The 20,991-nt window shown below is 42.3% G+C and overlaps 1 protein-coding gene across 1 annotated transcript in view; it reads left to right on the forward strand.

The window, feature by feature from the left end:
* The first annotated feature begins 3,943 nt into the window (after window positions 1-3,943).
* srd5a2a (steroid-5-alpha-reductase, alpha polypeptide 2a) overlaps window positions 3,944-20,991 on the forward strand; it is an 84,310-nt gene continuing 67,262 nt past the window's right edge. Inside the window, exon 1 of the mRNA XM_028821109.2 lies at window positions 3,944-4,270. Within this exon, the coding sequence (XP_028676942.1) occupies window positions 3,996-4,270 (275 nt within the window). The 5' untranslated portion in view covers window positions 3,944-3,995. The remainder of the gene's footprint in view (window positions 4,271-20,991) is intronic.

The raw sequence follows: 20,991 nt of genomic DNA on the forward strand, positions 1-20,991 counted from the left end.
CAACACAAGACCAGGGCCCTAAACTGGAGGTCACCGGTGGCCACACCCCGAGTCCGATGGGCTTTAACAGAGGAGAGATGCATCTGAGGTACTTCAAGTAAATTCTCCATCTGTGCATCTCCCTTCCACATGACTTGAGTCTGTCTTCACAAACAGAGGACTGAGGGGGTTCCCCACTTCCTCCTGCATCACTGTGATTAAACTTTTGGAGTACAGTAATTGTTCTATGTCTCGTAGGATGTGTCTTCTTCACTAGTGAGTCATTTGTCACATATCATTAGTGCAAGCCTTAGCAATTTGTTTGGGAAGCTCTGGAATCGATGAATATGCCAGTTTGCTGCATGACTCCAAACTGGAGAAGCATACACAAGCTGTGAACAAACTACCCTTCTGTAGAGCAGTGTTTTGTTCTGAGGGCTCAGATTAGGTTGCCTTAGCTAGATTGGCGTCAATGCTTTTCTGGTTGGCTTCTCCATGGAGCCCCACCACTTCGTAAAGTCCACGGACCCCCCTGAAGAGCTTAGGTCTGGACCCAGGATGCTGCAGTATTCTGTGTGCCACACACTGCTGATGGCGACAGGACATCAATACGCTGTACTCTGTACTTAAGTGTAATGGATCAAACTTTATATCGGGATCACGTTCACAAGCTGTTTGGAAATGCACAGAGTAAAATTTAAAGTAACGCAGGGTAGCAATAAACTACTGAAACATGTGGAGTTACTGTCCTAAAATAAAATGCAAATAAAAACCAAGTTAAAGATAAGGAGCTGTTGATACGAGAGTAAGTCAAAAAGTAAAGGCAACTTGAAAATTCCGTGGTAACCACAACGGATGGAAACTGGCACAGTATAACACGTTCTTGGCAGATGGCTTATGGGCAGTCCAGACACACACAGCACAGCGCTCTGCCGTTAGTCTAGTTGAAGCCAAGGTCAAATGAACGTGGACGCTCCACTGCCACACTGCATCATCGTTGAACAAGGTGTCGTAGTGAAATGTCTTTGGGCAGGGGGAGTGAAACCTGCTGAAATTTACTGAAGGATATTGGTTTGTGCAGATCAGTAAGCTGTTTGGGTCCCCATCTTGTGCACATTTTACTGCGGGTGTTACAGCTCATTTGATAACACACAGAGGTGGCATCGCCGGACGTCTTTCATCAGCAGACTTGAGTGGGTTAGAAGGAGCTTCGGACCTCAAAAGTGTCTCTGTGTAAATAAGTGCTGATGTGTTGAGTACTACGTTGGCAAGCATCAAGGATAGGAACTTGAAATGAGCTGCTGCAGGTTGTCAAAGTAGTGAGCAATTTCTTCACACCTGCATCAACAGAGTACCGAAGTTAAGCATTTGCATTGATTAGCAGGTCTACTATTATCTTCAATCACTTATTGTAGGGGCTGTAATGGTAAAAAGGCTAGGAATCCCTGGCCAAGAAATATCATACAACATGTGATCACCTGTGCCCAAACGTTCTTCTGTTGTTAAGAATTTGCATTGATTAGCAGATCTACTATTATCTTTAGAACAATAAAAAGGTTGAGAATCCCTGACACAACATTTGATCACACATACCTCAATTTTCTTCTGAAGTTAAGCATTTGTGTTGTTCAGCAGGTCTACTATTATTCACAATCAATTTTGGTGGGGCCTATGCCAATAAAAATATTCAGAACCCCTGAGTTAGAGATATCATATTACATCTGAGCACACGTGGCTCAATTTCTGCTGTTGTTCAGCATTTTCATTCATTAGCAGCTCTATTATTATCTTTTTAACTATAAAAAGGTTTGACTTAAGGATAGCACATCACATTTGATCACATGTACCCCAATTTTCTTCTGTAGCTACGCATTTGTTTTGATTAGTAGGTCTACTATTATTTACAATCAATTCTTGTGGAGCCTATACCAATAAAGAGGTTGAGATATCACACGACATTTGATCACACGTACTCCACTTTCATCTGTGGTTAAGAATTCGCAATAATTAGCAGGTCTACTATTATCTTTAATCGGTTCTTGTAGAGCCTATACCAATAAAAAGGTTGAGAATCCCCAGCTTAAAGATATCACATGACATTTGATCACACGTGCCCCAAATTTCTTGTGTGGTTAAGCATTTGCATTGATTAGCAGGTCTACTATTATCTTTATACCAGTAAAAAAAGGTTGAGGACCCCTGACCTAGAGATATCACACATCATTTGATCACACGTACCCCAATTTTCTTCTGTAGTTAAGCTTTTACATTGATTAGCAGGTCTACTAATATTTATAATCAATTATTGTGGAGCCTATACCATTAAAAAGGTTGAGAACCCCGGGTGGCATAGATATCACATCATATTTAAGTACAGATGCCTCAATTTTCTTTTGTAGTTTAGCATTTGCTTTGATTAGCTATTATATTTAAACTAACAAAAAGGTTGAGGACCCCTGGCCTAAAGATATAACGTGACATTTGATCACACGTGACCCAGTGTTCTTCTGTAGTTAAGCATTTGTGTTGTTCAGCAGGTCTACTATTATCCAAAATCAATTCTTTTAGGGCCTATGCCAATAAAAAGGTTGAGAACCCCCTGAGTTAGAGCACACGTGGCTCAATTTCTGCTGTAGTTCAGCATTTGCATTAATTAGCAACTCTATTATTACCTTTATAACTATAAAAAGGTTGGCTTAAGAATAGCACATCACATTTGATCACATGCACCCCAGTTTTCTTCTGTAGTTACACATTTGCTTTGATTAGTAGGTCTACGATTATTTACAACCAATTCTTGTGGGGCCTATACCAATAAAGAGGTTGAGAACCCCTGGCTTAGAGATATCAAATTACATCTGATCACACGTGGCTCAGTTTCTGCAGTAATTCAGCATTTGCATTGATTAGCATCTCTATTATTATCTTTATAACTATAAAAAAGTTGAGAACCCCTGGCTTAGAGATATCACATGACATTTGATCACACGTACCCCAATATGCTTCTGTAGTTAAGCTTTTGCATTGATTAGTAGGTCTAATAATATTTATAATCAATTCTTGTGGAGCCTATACCAATAAAAAAGTTGAGAACCCCAGGCGACATAGATATCACATCATATTTGAGCACACGTACTCCAATTTTCTGCTGCAGTTTAGCATTTGCTTTGATTAGCTATTATCTTTAAACTAACAAAAAGGCTGAGAACCCCTGGCCTAAAGATCATTTGATCACACGTGCCCCAATTTTCTCCTGTAATTAAGCATTTGCATTGATTGGCAGGTCCACTATTTTCTGCAGACCCAGCCAAGAATAATGCTTTCATTCACAACATTAGATTTATATTAGAGGGAGGCCCTGAAAAGATGTTACAACATTTCGAGGGGAGTCTTATCTTATAATGTTTGGGAACCCCTGTTTAAAAACACAATGGGGAAACAAGATTAGTCATGCAATATATGCTTTAGTTAACCCTGAGCAAAAATCTAAATAAGATCACGTCCAGGATTTGGACAGCTGACATCTTTTAACTACACCCAAGTTCCGTCTAATGAAAATAACAAAAACCTTTGCCAATTAATTTCTCGATTCTTGTAAGAGAGGGAACTTGTAGGCCATCTGCTTAAAGAATGCCAGAGGGTAACATTCTTCAGAATGAGGCTCCAGTGAGCAGATTACACAATGTAATGTTTGAATCTGGAGCACACGTCTGTTTGCCACTTTTGACCTGCTAATTCACACAAACTGAGGGAAGTCTGCTGAAAATTCAGAAAAGAAAGTAGAGCTTGCGAGTGTGATGATCTCATGCCACCCACCTGCCTACCCCTTGGAGCTCCGCATGCTCCTCGCTGCCAGCCAGTTGACTCAGGTTACAGCCTTCCAGGGAAGCCTCTTGAGGTGGGGTTTGCATAAGTTATGGAAATGAGCAGGACTACATTTTCCTGATAGGCTACTTAATCTCCAGGATTTAGCTCACAGCTCTTGGAATCACTTCATTCATCATCTTCCAGAAAGAATGAAGTGCAATGAGCTTATGATCCATTTCATTACTGGAGTCCTGCTTCTTGGCGGAGTTCAATACTTCATCAGGCAGCTGTCTGTACGTGTACATTATGGACGCTATGTGGAGACCCGAAGGGCAATGCCTATGGTGCCAGCCAAGGCTGCTTGGTTTATACAGGAGCTGCCATCATTTCTTGTGCCATTCCTTCTGTGGTACAACTTGGATGGAGATAGCAGTGCAGCCAACAACTTCCTCTTGTTGATGTTCGGTGGCCATTATTTCCAGAGGTATGTTGGTCTTAAGTGGAATATCTTGGTAAGAGGCCCTAACTGGGCAGCAATATTCTGAATTGATCAATCTGGTGAGGATAATCCCCCTTGTATTAAAATATAACCATTGACCTAGCTAATGAGATTACATTTTAGATGACCTAGAGAGTGCTGCCGAGGAGCATGAAATGATGGGCCTGATGAGGCAGACAGATAAGCTCACAAGTGTCCGACACTCATCTTATTATCATTTAATTGTGATGGCACTTGCTCGTCTTTTCATTTGCATACTTTATGATTTGGGGGGCTGACTGTATCTTATTAACGTCTAAAACATCTCTCCCTTCCTTGCTATTCACCATTCTCTGGGCTTTAATGTGCCGCATTTAGCTTACGCATTTACAATTTAAAAGTCTTTATTGTCATTATACCATGAATAACAAAATTATGGAGTAGCTACTCCTTCAGATGCAACGAGAAGCAATCAATCATTTACACAGTAACGATAAAAGTACTACATATAAAACTGCTATATCAAAAATACTAATAATGTAAAATATTGCACATGGAAAATAAGAGCCAAAATTGCACTTGACTGTGATTATTACACAGACGACTGTTGCACATCTAGAGAAGAGGTGAGTGCATGTGACAGAGACAGAAGAAGAGAGAAAAGAGAGAAGGACAGAGACAGAGAGAGATGGTCAGTGCATGTTGAGATTCAATGTTGTTACGGCTCTGGGAAAGAAGCTGTCCCTGAGTTGGTTTGTCTTTGATTTGATGGACCTGTTGGTCCTATCAATGGGCAACAGGTCAAACAGAGTGAAAATCAGGATAGGAGGGGTCCTTCAAAATAGTTTTTGCCCTGCCAAGGTGGAAGTATACAAGTCTTGTAGGGAGGGCAGTGAGCAGCCAACAATCTTCTGAGCTGCATTGATGAGATGCTGAAGCCCCGTCCCGTCTGCTGCAGGGCAGCTTCTGTACCACACTGCGATACAGAATGTCAGCACGCTCTCTATGGACGAGCGGTAAAAGCACACCAGCAGCTTTTTGACCCAGATTGTTCTTCCTAAGAAAGTGACGTCACTGCTGTGCCTTTTTAATGACCACTTTGGTGTTTGTAGTTAAACATAGGTTAGCACAAATGAAGGTACCCAAGAATTTGAAGGCTGGCACCCTCTCCACACAACCACCGTTGATGTAGAGCGGGGCTATGTCTGCGCTGATTTTCCTGAAGTCACAGATGATTTCTTTTGTTGTTATGGTGTTCAGTGTCAAGTTTTTTACTGAGCTCCAAGCTGAAATTTCAGGATCTCCTCTCTGTAGGCAGACTTGTTCCCCTCTGAGATGTAGTGTTGATAATAGTGTTATTAGAGTGGACTGAACTGCAATTATGGGTGTAGAGGGCAAACAGCAGTGGACTCAGCACACAGCCTTGAGGAGAACTGGTGCTGAGTAAGTGAGTTGAGGAAAAAATAGGGGCCGAGTTTCACCGTCTTAGGGCAGTTGCTGAGAAAGACCATTGTCCAGGTGCAGAAGAGTAGAGAGAGAGAGACCTCGGTTAGACAGTTTACTGACTAGAACATCGGGAATAATTGTAATAAAAGCTAACCTACAGTCGATAAAGAGCATCCTCACACAGGTCCCTGGTGTTCTAGGTGGCTCAGTGCTGTGTGGAGAGCTATGGCTCTGGCATCTTCAGTGGACCGGTTTACTCTGTAAGCAGTCTGGTGTATATCAGAAGTGGGAGGGAGGGAGTGGGGGGGAGACAGGCTTTGATGTACTGTATTGTGAAACTAACTTCATGAAGCTATTCATGACATGACATGTAAGTGCTGTTTCCAAGAATGCTTTAAGAATTTGGTGCAGTGTAATTCAGCTCAGTCCCATTATAATCAAGACTTCTTTTAATCGACTGGTGCAGCTCACTAAGTGGAGCACTATTTAAAATCAGCACTTCTTAGATAAAAGAAATAATTTGCATATCTTTGTTTTGCAGACACTTTTACTCCAGATATCTTGACAAAAGTAGAGCAAGCTAAAACACATTTATTTGGTTAGCTGACTATTTACAGACAGTGTAGATACCCCAGGATGAAGCTGAAATCCTTACCTGGCTGGGATGCCATAACGGAAGGATGGACTAAATTGGGGATGCCTGATGATTTCTGTGCTGGATGGGATGCCCAAAAAATACAAGGACTTGCAATAGACGATGGCAGGGAGCAGTTCATCCCCCGCTTTGATTGGTGGTAGTGTCTTTTATATAGAGTCCCAGCTGGGACACCTGCAGGGCCGCATAGGAGATGGACTCCGGAGGAGCAGCCCTGTAGTGGTCCCAGTCGGACGATAGAGGGCGCTGCCAGGGGAGGATCTCCCTGGCTTTCTTATGACCCGGAAGTGCTTCTAACTGACTACATTATGCCACTGGAAATACTCCCGGGTCCACAATAAAAGAGACTGTGCTGCCTTGTCCAGGTGAAGCGGAGCTGGAAGAAAGGAAGGCAACACTCAACTGGAGGAGGGCAGTGCGGTGGAGAGAGGAGAGGTGATTGAAGGAGAGACAACTTGTGTTTGTGCTTGTGAATACAAGGTATTTTGTAATAAAACACACATTTGTTTGAACCCGGGACTGTCTTGGTGTGTTCGTGTTGGGGTTTAGGGCTCTCTGGTGCCCCCTTGCCTTCATGATAGATAGATAGATAGATAGATAGATAGATAGATAGATAGATAGATAGATAGATAGATAGATAGATAGATAGATAGATAGATAGATACTTCTTTAGTTACAAGGAAAAAACTTAAGAACATAAGAAATTTGACGAATGAGAAGAGACTATTCAGTCCATTGAGCCCATTTGTTTAGCTAGTAGCTAAGCTGTACCCAACCTAATAGCGTTAGACAGAAATTAACCAAACAAGACTCTTCAACTGTGTCTCCAACACACGGAGGGAGTTGGCAGCTCATATGGAGGTGGACTGCTCGTTTCACCAGCCGGGTGCTACATATGAAGAGAGTCTAGACTGAGATTTGATGCCACATAGAGGAGGCATCACCAGACGCCATTTATATACATAGTTGTGCGTGACATGACAGTGCAAAATGAACAGGAATGACAGCCAAGAATTTCAGAACTGCAGTTAATCTTATCTTGTGTGGCCTTTATTTGAACTTGTGTTGCTTTTGTCAATTGTGTTGTGTGGGTTCTTTGTGCAAAACCATTGAATGGTAGTTTTAAAGAGGATGTCTATACAAAAAACATTTAAAAACCAAACAGACCACATTCCTAACCAAAGGACAAAATTATATAATTTTAACAAAATTCTTTGTACAATATGCCCTGACAGATTGAAACACAAGATAAATGACATCATGGCCTTTGTGTCCAGGCGGAGGAATAAACACTCACACAGCATGGTATTGGGTCAAAGGCTCCAGAGCAAAAAGAGGAAGATTAGGCTTAATTGACTGGAGCCAGGAGCAGCGGTGATACATGCACTGCTCCGGTCTCCACCCACAGGCCAAAGACATGGTGATTAAGTGAATTGGCGATGCTTCACTGGCCAGGTGTGTGTATGAGTGTGTGAGTGTGTATTTGTGTGTGTATATATGAGTGTTTTTGCCCTGTGATGGACTGGCGCCATGTCCGAGGTTTGTTCCTGTCTTGCGCCCTATGCTAGCTGGGTTAGGCTCCAGAACCCCTCATGACCCTGTTCAGGACTAAGCAAGTTAGAAATAGAAAAATATATAAAGTATATTTTGAAAATATATATCACTAGCTGATGGCACGGTGGCGCAGTGGTAGCGCTGCTGCCTTGCAGTAAGGAGACCTGGGTTCGCTTCCCGGGTCCTTCCTGCATGGAGTTTGCATGTTCTCCCCGTGTCTGCGTGGGTTTCCTCCCACAGTCCAAAGACGTGCAGGTTAGCTGCATTGGCGATTCTAAATTGTCCCTAGTGTGTGCTTGGTGTGTGGGTGGGTGTGTGTGTGCCCTGCGGTGGGCTGGCGCCCTGCCCAGGGTTTGTTTCCTGCCTTGCGCCCTGTGCTGGCTGGAATTGGCTCCAGCAGACTCCCGTGACCCTGTAATTAGGTTATAGCGGGTTGGATAATGGATGGATGGAAGTAAGCCCTGTTAATTGAAGCCTACATATGCTGGTGCGGTGACTGATATGAGCAACTTTTAATGAGTTACAGGGAGTTCAAAATAAATTAGAAGCATTGGGAAGACAGTGTGCAGCACACAAATGATCTGCTGTGGATATGGACACACAGTATGGCTTATACGCCCCATATTTTTGGAAATGAGATCATTACAATTTATTAAGGGAAATATGCTAATATTTCAGATATACACTTAAAGATATGTTACACTATACTAAAAGGCATATCCACGCATACTTTGGGTATTATGCAAGATATTTCATTTTCTAAGGCTTATTCTGCCACCACAGAGATCCAGCGTCCCACATGTGTTTGCTGCGCCCAGACATTGTCTTTGTGGAGTTTGCATGTTCTCCCTCCCACATACCTAAAGACACAAGTTAGGCTAATCCATGATTTCAAATTATTGCTGCTGGATAGGCTGTTGAACCCTGCAACCCTGAACTGTCTTAAGCAAGTCTGACAATGTTCCAGGGTAATTGTTTCTTTCTGGAATAAACACTACATTATCAGTCATTATCATAGCTCATTATGAGTCAGTGTTGTGTAGTGCATGTGATTGCATGTCAGATAAACATCCGCTGAATGTAGTTAACAGTCAAGTAAAACAGCAAATAAGTCAAAATTTCATTAAAGCAAACAACCATGAGGGCAGAACTTTGGGGACAAGAGTAAGCAAGGTCAAGATTAAGGACCGCTAATTCAAAGCAGGAAGAGCAATTGCAGGTGGTACATAAAATAAGCATAAGTCTTTGTTAAAAGTGTTTAAAGCATTCAGCATAGTATGTGAGGCGCTATATAAAAATACAAACATGTTGTGAAATATGTCGTATTTGCACTCACCATGAAAGACACAACTCAAAGACTGTAACTTATAACATTAGCAACCAACAACCTCTCATAACAAATGATGACTTTGTGGGTCAAGAGAAAGAAAGGCCAGCAAGATTTTACAGGTTGGTGGTCACATACAGAAGTGTTTATAGGAATCAGTGTGGCATTGTGGTTATGGCTTTAGACTTCAAACTGTGTGACCATGAGCAAGCCACTTCACTTGCAAGTGGTCATATATGGAGGTGTATATAACACCCATTGCGTCATAGTGGTTAAGGCTTTGGATTTCAAACCCTGAGGTCGTCAGTTCAAATCCTGCTACTTACACTTTGTGATCCTGAGTACGTCACTTCACTAGCGAGTGGTCATATATGGAGGTGTAAATAACATCCAGTGTGTCTCAGCTTAAGGCTCTGGACTTCAAACCCTGAGTTTGGAGTTTCAGATCCTGCTACTCATACGGTGTGACCTTATGGGTATCCTTTAATAAGGGCGCGTAAATAAAGGTGAGCTTCAAAAGGGCGACCTCAATTGGGCGCAGCGAATAAAGGCAAACGCAACAAAGTTATTACAGAAAATTGCTCACCTCCAGTAGTTGTAGAATATTCAACAGGTATAGTCAAGTTGTCCAGACTAGTTGGGTTTGACACTGGTGCCTCATTGACACGCCAAACGCGACGGACAGTTTGTTTAAGGTGACGAAAAACAGGAAGTTGTCCAACGACCGCTGATGACAGACCTTGGGTTGCTGTAGCCACGAGTTCCTGCTGTCCGTCAGTAGAAGAAGTTGCTCGTTGTTTGATGTCCACTATTGCTTTCCTTTTTTCGATCTTCGCCACATCTGGAACATGGTTGTGCGTAGATGGTCTCTTGACGAATAATCCATTTTTGGTATGACAGCGAGACGAACATTTTCCAATCCTATATTCAGTGCATTTCCAGATGTGTTTCCCGTTGATAGTTTTCTCCTTTCTGAATGTGTAGCCTTCGACTACGAGTAGATCTGCACCTTTGTTGCTCTTCACATATTCCAGAGCCATTTGAACTAAATTATCTACAAACGCCTTTATTCGCCGTGCTCAATTGAGGTCGCCCTTTTGAAGCTCGCCTTTTTGTGCAAGCCCTTATTGAATAGAGCCGTGACAATGAGCCAGCCACTTCACTTGTAAGTGGTCCCATACAGATATGTATATAGCTGCACATAGCAGGCAGTGTGGCGTAGTGGTCACTTCACCTGCATGAGCTCCAAATGGAAAAACAAAAGACATGTAACTGATTGTATCTCTTACATGCTGCATGTTGCCTTGGATAAAGGTGTCAGCCAAATAAGTAATTAATCATAATAATAACAGCTACTGCTAATGTCCTTAGACTTGAAACCACGGAGTTTCCAGTTAATCCCCTCATTGTGTGATTGTGATCTGCTTGTGCATCAGCTGTAAAAATAAATAAATACTACGGCCCTTTATTTGAAAATTGCTATGAGTTGACATTCATAATAGAAAAAATGTAATATATGTTTTTTTTGCAGCGGTCTCTAAAGTACTTGGTGATATTTCTATAAAAGATGTAATATGAAAGTTTTGATTATAATAGAAGATCCAGATTTTTTATTGTGATCAATGTTTTATTAAGTAAAGACAAATTGAAAGGAAATACCAATAAACAGACATGGCATAATCCCAAAACGGGGCACAAGTCATCAATCAAGCGATCATGTATAGGTCAACAAATGTTTTAGACATGTATTGACTAGAAGAGTTGGACCCCCTTGGAGTTTTGTGCACAGTATTAGACATTAAATTGAAGAGCCTTTTTAAGTTTTGTGGGCGTTTATTAAATGACTAGCCTATTAATAACGGGATATTAGGCTGTAATCTAATTATTAAACGGGGCGCGATGCATAAATTGGGAATGTCCCAGAAAAAAACGGACGTCTGGTCAGCCTAATTATGAGTGCATAACAGAATCAGTCGAAATGTCCTCTATATCACTGGTGTTGAACCTTGGTCCTGGAGGGCAGCAGTGACTGCAGGTTTTCATTCTAACCATCTTCTTCATTATTGACCAGTTTTTGCAGCTAATTAACTTCTTTTATCTTAATTGTAATTAACTTGACTCGGGCACCTTTGTTGTTTCTTTTTCCTTAATTAGCAGCCAAATAAGAGTGAGACACGAAACAAGCCGGCACATGACCAGCCTTACTGAGACCTTCACCTTTCTTTATTTTCAGATATTGTGTGATGGGCACAGGTGAGCTGATCTTTCAAGTCACCAAAACATTTTGATGGTGTTCTTAGCACAACCAGAAAATCAGCAGTTTTGGAAATGTGTGCTGTGGCTGAATGTTGGCAGCAACAAGCCATGGAATAAAATAATAAGTTTAATTAACAGCAAGAATCAGCTTCTCATTATGAAAGGGATTGGAGTGAAATTGGTTGGCATCTGAAGCCCCAATTTAGCTAGTCAGCTGTTGGCTTGTTTCATGTCTCATTTCTATTTGGCTGTCATTTAATGAAGAAAAGAATCAATTCAGAGCACTGAATTGATAAAAACGGCTATTCAAATGAAGAGGAAAAGAATGTAATTAGCAGTGGAAACTGGTGACTGATTAGGAAAAGAGTTAAAATGAAAACCTGCAGCCACTGCGGCCCTCCAGGCGTGGAGTTTGACCCCCCGCTCTATATGGTCCTGCGCCGGTAGTGATTACTGCGCATTCTCACACCGTAACACAAGGTGTTTGGACGCGGTGTGTGACGTCGTTATCTGTTGTGGTGGACCCAGCATGTAAACGGTGGGAAAACTTGACAATATTCAGGTACATCCTAATAAAATAGCTCATATAAATGGCATATATATTACAGAATGCGGTTTTGAAATTTAAAAAAGTCACATGTTGATTGCATTAACACATCATGTCGCCACAAGTCTATTCATAAATCTGTTATCATCCGTTTATGGAGCCTGTCACAGATCCAAACAAATAAAGGCTATTTCTGGAGACTTCATAAGGGTGGTTCTTTTGGGAAGCGGATATAGCTCCCTGATAGCATCGTTCTGAAGGACCACTTTGGCACGCTTATGTTTAAGTGTGTACACCATCTGTGTAAAGTTAATGTGATACAAGTGCATGAAATATGTGCGGCTTTGAAAGCTTCTTTGAAGTTTTTAGATATGCGGAAAGGTGGTCTGCAGCGTGCCGTTCATTGTTTGTCTTCACTGAGCAGTCTTTCCTTCAAAATGTGCGCTTGTCTGTATTTGTTACTTTTAGGAGTAGAGGAAAGGAGACTTGCAAGTCAGTGAAGGCATAAAAGAATGGTTTATTGGGGTGTGAGGTCCAAAACGAGGAAAAGGGTACTCACTGATATTTTAGTTCTGATATTAATTGTAGTTTTAGTTTTTGTTTTATTTTTATTTCGTTCTAGTTTTCAGTGGAGTCAACAATTTTTATTTTTATTTAGTTCTGTGTTTAAAATTTTTCTTCTTCTCGCACGCTACATTTGCTTTTATCATCTGCGCTGTAATTAAAGTATTTCCACACGTTACTTTTTCGCTTTCTATACCCACAAACACTTGTGCAAAACTCGCCATCATTACCCACACGTGCTTACTGCTTCAAGCCGATGAACCAAATGTGCGCAACATACAAACAATGGTCTTTAATGGAAGTTTGCGCCACGTGACTATAGTAAGCCTAAGATACAAGATCACCGCATAGTGAACATCCCAACGTAACTGAACTCTCAGGGCGACCTACAAACAACCCCTCTGGACGACTGAACCAGATTGAATGAAAATGCTATTGCTATTTTTTTCGTTTTACTCAATTTTCGTTCTCGTTTTAGTTCGTTCACATATCACTAATTTTTATTTTTATTTAGTTTCTCTGTTTGCCTTAATTTCAGTTCTCGTTCTTGTAAAACGAAAAACAATATTTTTAGTTCTAGTTCTTGTTTTCGTTATGAAAATATCACTGCTGTGTACTAAACGGACGGTACAATCTCCCCCACGGTTACGGCTGGGGTGGCAACGCTTTAAATGGGCTGCTTTGGCGATTTCGCGCACCCAGCTTTTCCAACACCCAGAAGAGGCCACTGACTGTTCTGCCTCCCATTTTCAGCTCGATGCGAAGCAACACCTTCACTCATAACCGCTGCGCCTGTCACCCACGCTTAGCCTCTACTGTATATAATAAGCGCTCTTGCTAATCTGCCTTCTTCTTTCTGATTCTCCCCCAACAGAGTGTAATTGCAGACTGCACTACCTACGAGGTCAGTCATGTAATGCCCTAATATCACGAAACGCCCTCAACTTCAGTCACGTTAACACCCATCACATTAGACTATGATTAACATTAGGGCCCCATTACACTATGGTTAAGATTAGGGTTGTAGGAGGGTTATCTGAGTCAAAGGGCGTTTTGTGACTGATGTTGTGGGCATTACCTGATCTATATCATAGGTATTGCAAGCTGCAGCTAGACCCTTCTCGATTCTCCAACCACTTTCTATTTCCACCCTCCTCAGCGCCACACCCTGTAGATTTTCTGTCCGGGAAGTCGCCTCCCTTCACTCATCCATTCATCCTATTGGTCAATGCTGTTTTTCGTAACCCCGCCCATCGTACCTGCCGGCTGTCCTCATTTGCAATAAGGCACCCTGCTCGCGCTGTCTCTCATCATGCCTAATCATTTATACTAGCCAACGCCCGCCATAGCATACGGCGGTGTAAGAACATGAACGGAAAACGGTGAGAAAGGAATTCAGAAATCAAGAAGAAATAAATACTTCTTGAAAGACGCAGTGTGCATATAGAATTTCCAGCCAAGCAGGATTACATGTGAAAGTGATAAATAAATCAGGCTTTCCGAATTTACATACTATGGCCATGGCATCCTGATAGTTTTGTTGCATGTATCTTGGACTTCCTGGAAATGTGGATGGTAATATGATCATTTAGCCTACACGAACGTTATTTTCAGCGTTTGCTTGCAGTGCATCTGATAATTCAACGCACAGATCTTGTTGATGTAATCTGAGATAGTTGAGATGCGCGCCCTCTGTTTTAACATACGCTCCTACGACATACTGTTGGAATAGTTTGCAGCTGGAGTGCAAAATATATAAATGTATTCCTCATTGCTAATCTGTTAGTGTAAAATTGGCATTGAGTAAGCCTTATTCGCTTGGCGGTTCTTTTATCGGGAATATGTTGTAAATCTTTGTGCCAGCCAATGTCTCCGTAAGGGAATAAAAGTGGATAAATCATAGGATCGCAATTCATATTGAGCGTGGAAATCTATTTACAGGAGTTGCCTATGGGATAGATGCAAATGTCCTTTTCGGCAGACGTTTCGCCATCTTCTCCAACGAAAATCGCTGCAACATCGGTGTGACATGTCAGGACATTGTATCGTCGTAAATCCTGCCTAGGGGTTTCCTTGAAAACCATTTGTACAGATGCTGTTGGATTGGACTGAGCGATTTCATGCATGTGTTTGTATGATTTAGCGAAGGGGTTGATGGTTCTGAGCATGGAATCTAGCTGGTGAAGTACATTTTTGCTGCATGCAGAATTTGCTTTATTTTGTAATCGTACTTTAGTAACTTGTGCTGTGTCAAAAACATACAACTGTCCATATCCTGGAGAGGTAGAAGTGTTAGCGTATAGTGGAGAGATTTGGTGATAAATTTGCCCGTGTATTTTAAAACAGTATGGTCCGTGGCCAGGAGGTTGAGTTATCTGTGCACCCATGGAAGCAAACGCTAGAGAAGGGTTGAATTCTCGAATGTGTTCACGATAATTTTTAGCTTCTGATGTTTGCTGTGTAAGAAGCTGTTGTAAAGACATAGGTGGCACCCGCAAGGGTGGTAAAGCTACTTTACCGTTGTGGCAGCACCTTGAGTACTTGTTGGATGTGGGAAATGCTGACAGGAAGTTTAAGGGGTCAAATAATGACTTAATACATGCATTAGAGACAATTAAAAAGTTAAAAGATAATAAAATTCAATGATCTTATCTCTTGATGAGCACAGCGGCCAAACTCAGGCTTCAGTGTTTTTCATTAAAGGTTTAAGTTTCTAAATGAACTTTAAACTTTTGTCAAGAGGAATGATGGAGCAACTATTACATAACCTCAACATATAACGACCTACTGTATAATACAACCGCCCCCCATCGTGACAGAAACTACAAAGAGTAAAAACTTTTAACGCCATACGACTTCTTAATGCTCATGCAACCTAAAACTACAAATACTGACTTTGAGCACCACTGGCTTTCCATTCCTTATCATGACTCTCGTGATAATCACATGCAGTGCCATGCAAAAGTTTGGACACCCCTGGACACATTTCATAACTTGTTGACATTTGAATTAAAAAATAGTACTTAAAACTTAAAATTCCAGCAAACTAAAGCAGTGTCCTCCCTCACTTTCTCTTCTCCTGGACTTCCACTCCCATCACTCTTTAGCCCACATATTCCTCATCACATGTCCATACCACTTCACTCTACCTTCCTGTACCTTCTTAGACGTCTCTCCCACTTTTGTTGTACCTCTGATTGTCTCATTTCTTATTCTGTCCTTTTTTGTAACTCCACATATCCGTCTCAATGTTCTCATTTCTGCCACATCTAACTTCTTCTCCTGCACTCCTTTCACTGTCCGTGTCTCAGCTCCATACCTCATTTATGGCCTTACCCCTGTCTTAAAAACCTGACCTTTAACCTTTGCCTTAATTCTTCAATCACACAAGACTCCTGATTCTACCTTCCAGTTGTTCCATCCACACTGCACTCTATGGGCTATCTCTGCATCTGATTTCCCATCTGTGCAGTTTAAACATTATGCTGTCCAACACAACATTCTGCTACCCTTCTTAATCACCCCTGGCCACTGACTGTTTGTTATCCAAAATATGAATATGGGAAGTCAGTACCCCTCACCTGGGGTGAATCTACTATCAAGGCATTCTGGGTGCACACCCAGGGGCCCGTGATGACAAGCCCTGCCCTCCCTCACATGATGAAATGATGGAGTATCATCCATGCACCAAAATGACCAGGGGGAGCCCACATCTTTCTCGTTCAATGAAACGATCTACTGTTTGTGAGTTGTGGGGCGATGAATCGATTATGTCTCATCAAAACTGAGAAACACTGTGCTGCATTAAACGACCGGATGTCCTCATGCTGCATTGTTCAAAGTATGATTAACCCTTTGGTCTTTCTGTTAAGGAGGTACAGTAAGGCACCGAGGAGTCCCTTGTCCTCCCTGCGTGGAGTTTGCATGTTCTCCCCGTGTCTGCATGGGTTTTCTCCGGGTGCTACGGTTTCCTCCCACAGTCCAAAGACATGCAGGTTAGGTGCATTGGTGATTCTAAATTGTCCCTAGTGCGTGCTTGGTGTGTGTGTGGGTGTGTGTGCGTCCTGCGGTAGGCTGGCGCCCAACCTGGGGTTTGTTTCCTGCCTTGCGTCCTGTGTTGGCTGGGATTGGCTCCAGCAGACCACCGGTGACCCTGTAGTTAGGATATAGCGGGTTGGATAATGGATGGATGGATGGGTTTACCAAGGGGTCTCTGGTGGGTCTTTATACTCCCTTGGTATTTTCATCTAAATGTCATTATTATTTGGGACAGTTTGTTCATTTTTTTTTTCTGCGGATACATTTCTTAACTTCATGAAGTATTATTACACAAATGCTTTGTATTAAAAATATACAGTAAAAATTCTTTTACGATTTAATTTGAAGTGCATTACGTCTCTGTCGTGTAGCTTTGGCATTTTGCAATTGTGTTACTAGAAGGCACTGCACTGTTGCTAAGAGCTTCTTTTCAGTATTCACTATGCATGACGTAATAGTTACTTGACTTTTTAACCCATTCAATGCATGGCTCGAGAAGCCAGACCCACCCGTCAAACAACTGTAACTTGAGCCCTTACGGGTGAACATCTTTGGGTGTTTTATTCACAGCAACTTCCATTTCGGCTCCAGCAAAAAGCTTGTGTTTAGATTTTGGTGGCAGCTCACTTTCAGGTCTTGGTATGTTTTCAGATCTAGATTTTGGAGACAGCTCCTCTTCAGGATTTCATACTGTTCTGAGTCCAGATTTTTGTGGCAGTTTTCCTTCTAGTTGCTGGCTTCTGATATTTCTTGGTTTGTTATTAATCCCAGTTTTACACTTCAGATTTGGCTACGGCTGCTGTGGTGTAGACATGCATTCAGTCTTTGTGCTGTCAGTAAGTTAAGTCTTCTGGTTCACAGCTCATAGCGTTCCACTCCTCAGTTTTATGTACAGCTTTGGCGTCTCGGTTTTGGTGACAATACGTCTTTTAGTTAATGACCTCTGGCACATTCTTGTTTCGACTTCATTTACAGATGGGCCTTTCGTATTTTTGCCAGCGCCATCTGTGAGTGTTAGACACTGGCTTTCCTTTCTAAGAGACAGCCAGCAGCTCATCCCAGCCGGGACCCCCCATACAATGGAAAGATGGGGGAAGGCAGCTTTTCAAGGATGCTGCCTCCCCCAAAAACACTAGATGCCAGCTTCCCTGGACTCTAGCGGTGCCCCGGATTCCTGCAGGAAACTATGGGACATGTAGTGTAATACCACAGCCCTGCTGGGTACTGTGGGTGCCACCAGGGGATGCTGTAAGAGGACCGGGGGAGTTGTATTTCATCCATAGCCCGGAAATACTTCCAAGTCATGATGACGGAAGCTCTGAAGTACTTCTGGGCTGAAGAAAACTCAAGTCCTCCATCTGACCCGGAAGTGCTGACAAGACACGTTGAAGGAAGAACAGAAGCACTTTTGGGTCAAGGACTATATAAAGGACTGCTGTAAACTCAGCATGCGAGCCAGAGTTTGGAGGAGGTGGACAACGCTTGCTGGGAGGTGTGGAGGCAAGAGATTTGTATTTATTATTGAGAATTGTGATTTACTTTGCGTTTATTGTGGCTGTGGTGCTTGGAGGCACTGAAAAGGAGGAAAAAAGAATTGAAATATCTTCTAGGTGCTTTTACCCTGTGTCCTGCATGTCTGTCTGTTGTCCACACCTTACAGTGTCTCAAACTCATGCACATCCTCTGTTGCCCCTTTTCTAAAGCTGGCATAAGCTTGAAAAGAGGCTCGAAATGTCCATACGCAACTTCCCATGCAAATGTCAGGATTTATAAAAGATAAATTGACAGGGGAACATGCGTATACAGTATTTATGTTGCATGAAACGGATATGCACCCCAGCCAGGAACAGGGTTGATTTACTGCACGGACGGAACAAATGTTGAACTGGAAGGTGGGAGAGAAAGAAGTCTTTCTGACCAGCTGATGTAAAATAATGGAGGGACCATCGGGAGCTGGAGTTGGTTTGGGGTCCGTATGCCCATAATATGGAAGGAAAAGGGAGAGCAGTAATTCCTGCAGCATTGTCCCCCAGATCTCTAGATGGCAGCAACCCGAGATATTGGTATTCGGACACCTGCAGAGAATGCCATGAATTGTAGTCCGGTAATTGAGTTACCTTCCCTATTATTTGGGGCTTCCATATGACCTAGGAGTGCTTCCAATGGGTGAAGTACTCCTGGGTCTTACATAAAATGAACTGAACTGCCTTGTCCAGGTGAGTCGTGATGGGAGCGGAGATAGGCAACACTCAGTTGGAGGAGTAGCAGTTTGATGAAGAGAGAGGGGGAGACAAAGAAGAGAAATCCAGTGTTTAATCATTGTACAAGGTACTTGTGTAATAAAAACCCATTTGATTTGAAGCCGGGTCAGTGTTTGTGAGTTTGAGCTTGGGGTTTGGGGCTTTGTGGTGCCCCCTAGCCTTCACAATGTCAACTCTAAACCATACCTACGCAACATTTTGGAGAAATTTTGGAAATGAAGACATCCTCAGTCAAGCAGAGAAATGCAGCCAAACTAACTAAATGACGACTCGTGCGTATAATAATTCCATTATTATAATTTGTGTTGATGTGACAAACGTACTCAACCACAGAAGTGTCGAATATGATGTACACTGCATTTTTGTTCCCTTTTAAGAGGGATAATGTTGTGTATTTCCACTGAAGAACTTTTTTGGGTTTTTTGTCAGTTTATGTCAGCTGCCTGTTGTCCCGTCTCAGAGAACTGGCCAACAGGACAGGAATATCTCCGACAAACTTCACTCCACCATGCAAGAAGACTTTAACCAGCCGGCGAAGTGCTGTGTCTAGTTTTCAAATGGTGTGGGTGCACGTACATATAGCGTAACATGTTGTCACTTCTCAGGTATCTGGCCGACAGGTCAGGAATATCTCAAACAAGCTTCACTCTGGAAGCTGCTGGAAGCCATTAATGGACTGATAAGGTGCTACATTCAGTTTTCATTTGGTGTGGGTGCACATACACAAAACATTACAGAAAAAAAGGCAATTTGCAGGCATGTCTGTCAATTACGCAGTTGACAGCACTCATATTGCAATAAAGGCACCTAGCAAGAACGAAGACAATAATGTTAACCATAAACAATTACATTTCATTAAAGCACAAGTCATCTGTGATACCAAGATGTGACCAACAAATGTTTGAGCTTGGTGGCCTGGCACAGCCCGTGATATATTTATTTTGAGGAAAAGTAGCTTTGCTAGATGTGACGGTTGGTTTCTTGGTAGGTAACTGGCTGGGTTACTCATCGTTTCATAAGGTCTATTCGTTGTAACAGCAGTGATGTCATTGCATGTTCCAGGTGACAGTGGCTACCTGCTCAAACGTTAGTGCCATATGCCTTTCCCTAACTCCATGAACACAGAGGAAAAATGCTATAATTCCACACATGCTCTTCCGTGCTCAGATGTGGAGCTAAGTATAGCACTCCTCAAATGCAGGAGGCGGGGCCTTGATGCAAGGCTGCTCTACCAGCCAATAAGGTTTTGTAGTATTGTGATTGCATATGTATGAGCTTGATTAGCATGCATGTTTCAGGGTGGTGTTGGAGGGGCATTCACTTATACAAATTTACAAGCTGATTGTGATCTATAAAGTGGAAATGTGTGAACGGCAGGTTTTATTTATCTATTTTTTTTTTGTATGTATGCATTTTCCTGTTTTTTGGCGTGTGCATATTTTCACATTTCATAAACGAGACCCCTGGTCCTGTTAACAGTGTTCTCATGGTTATTTACTTTCCCTTTTGCCAGCAGGCAATTCATGGGGGTCAGCAGAAACTAAGGAAATGGGTGAACTCTGCCTATGCCGTGTGGTCCAGCAGATTCTTTCTGGATACTCAAAAGTGGAACACCACACATATGGAGTGGCTATTTCATCAGGTTCACCTACTCATTATCATAAAATAGACAGATTCTCTAAACATCCACTTCAGTTTATATGTTTGTGATGAAGCACGTCAGAGGTTTGTGGTGTTGTGTGTTTGTTTTAGTACAGAACCAGTGCCCTCAGGTTAGGTGGGTGTGGGTGAGAGAATCTGCATAGCCATCCATTCCTTTGAGTAGTTAATGAGGAAATTGACTAAGTGCATTTGCATGTCAATGTGTCATTAGCTCCTTCAGATTCCTCATTGACGCTCCAGGGGCCTTAAACAAGGCATCTGCACTCACAATAGTAGAAAAGGAGCCTGAGGAGGTTAGAGGAGTGGTTCATGTAAGAAAAGAAAGTATCTAGAGAATGTGTCAGTGGGGTGGAGATTAGACAGAGAGAATTGGAGGTCCCACAAAGGTGTGAAGGGAGTGGTGCTCCAAAGGTGGGT

This window comes from Erpetoichthys calabaricus, chromosome 15, assembly GCF_900747795.2.
Source record: "Erpetoichthys calabaricus chromosome 15, fErpCal1.3, whole genome shotgun sequence".
Taxonomy (NCBI): Eukaryota; Metazoa; Chordata; class Cladistia; order Polypteriformes; family Polypteridae; genus Erpetoichthys; species Erpetoichthys calabaricus.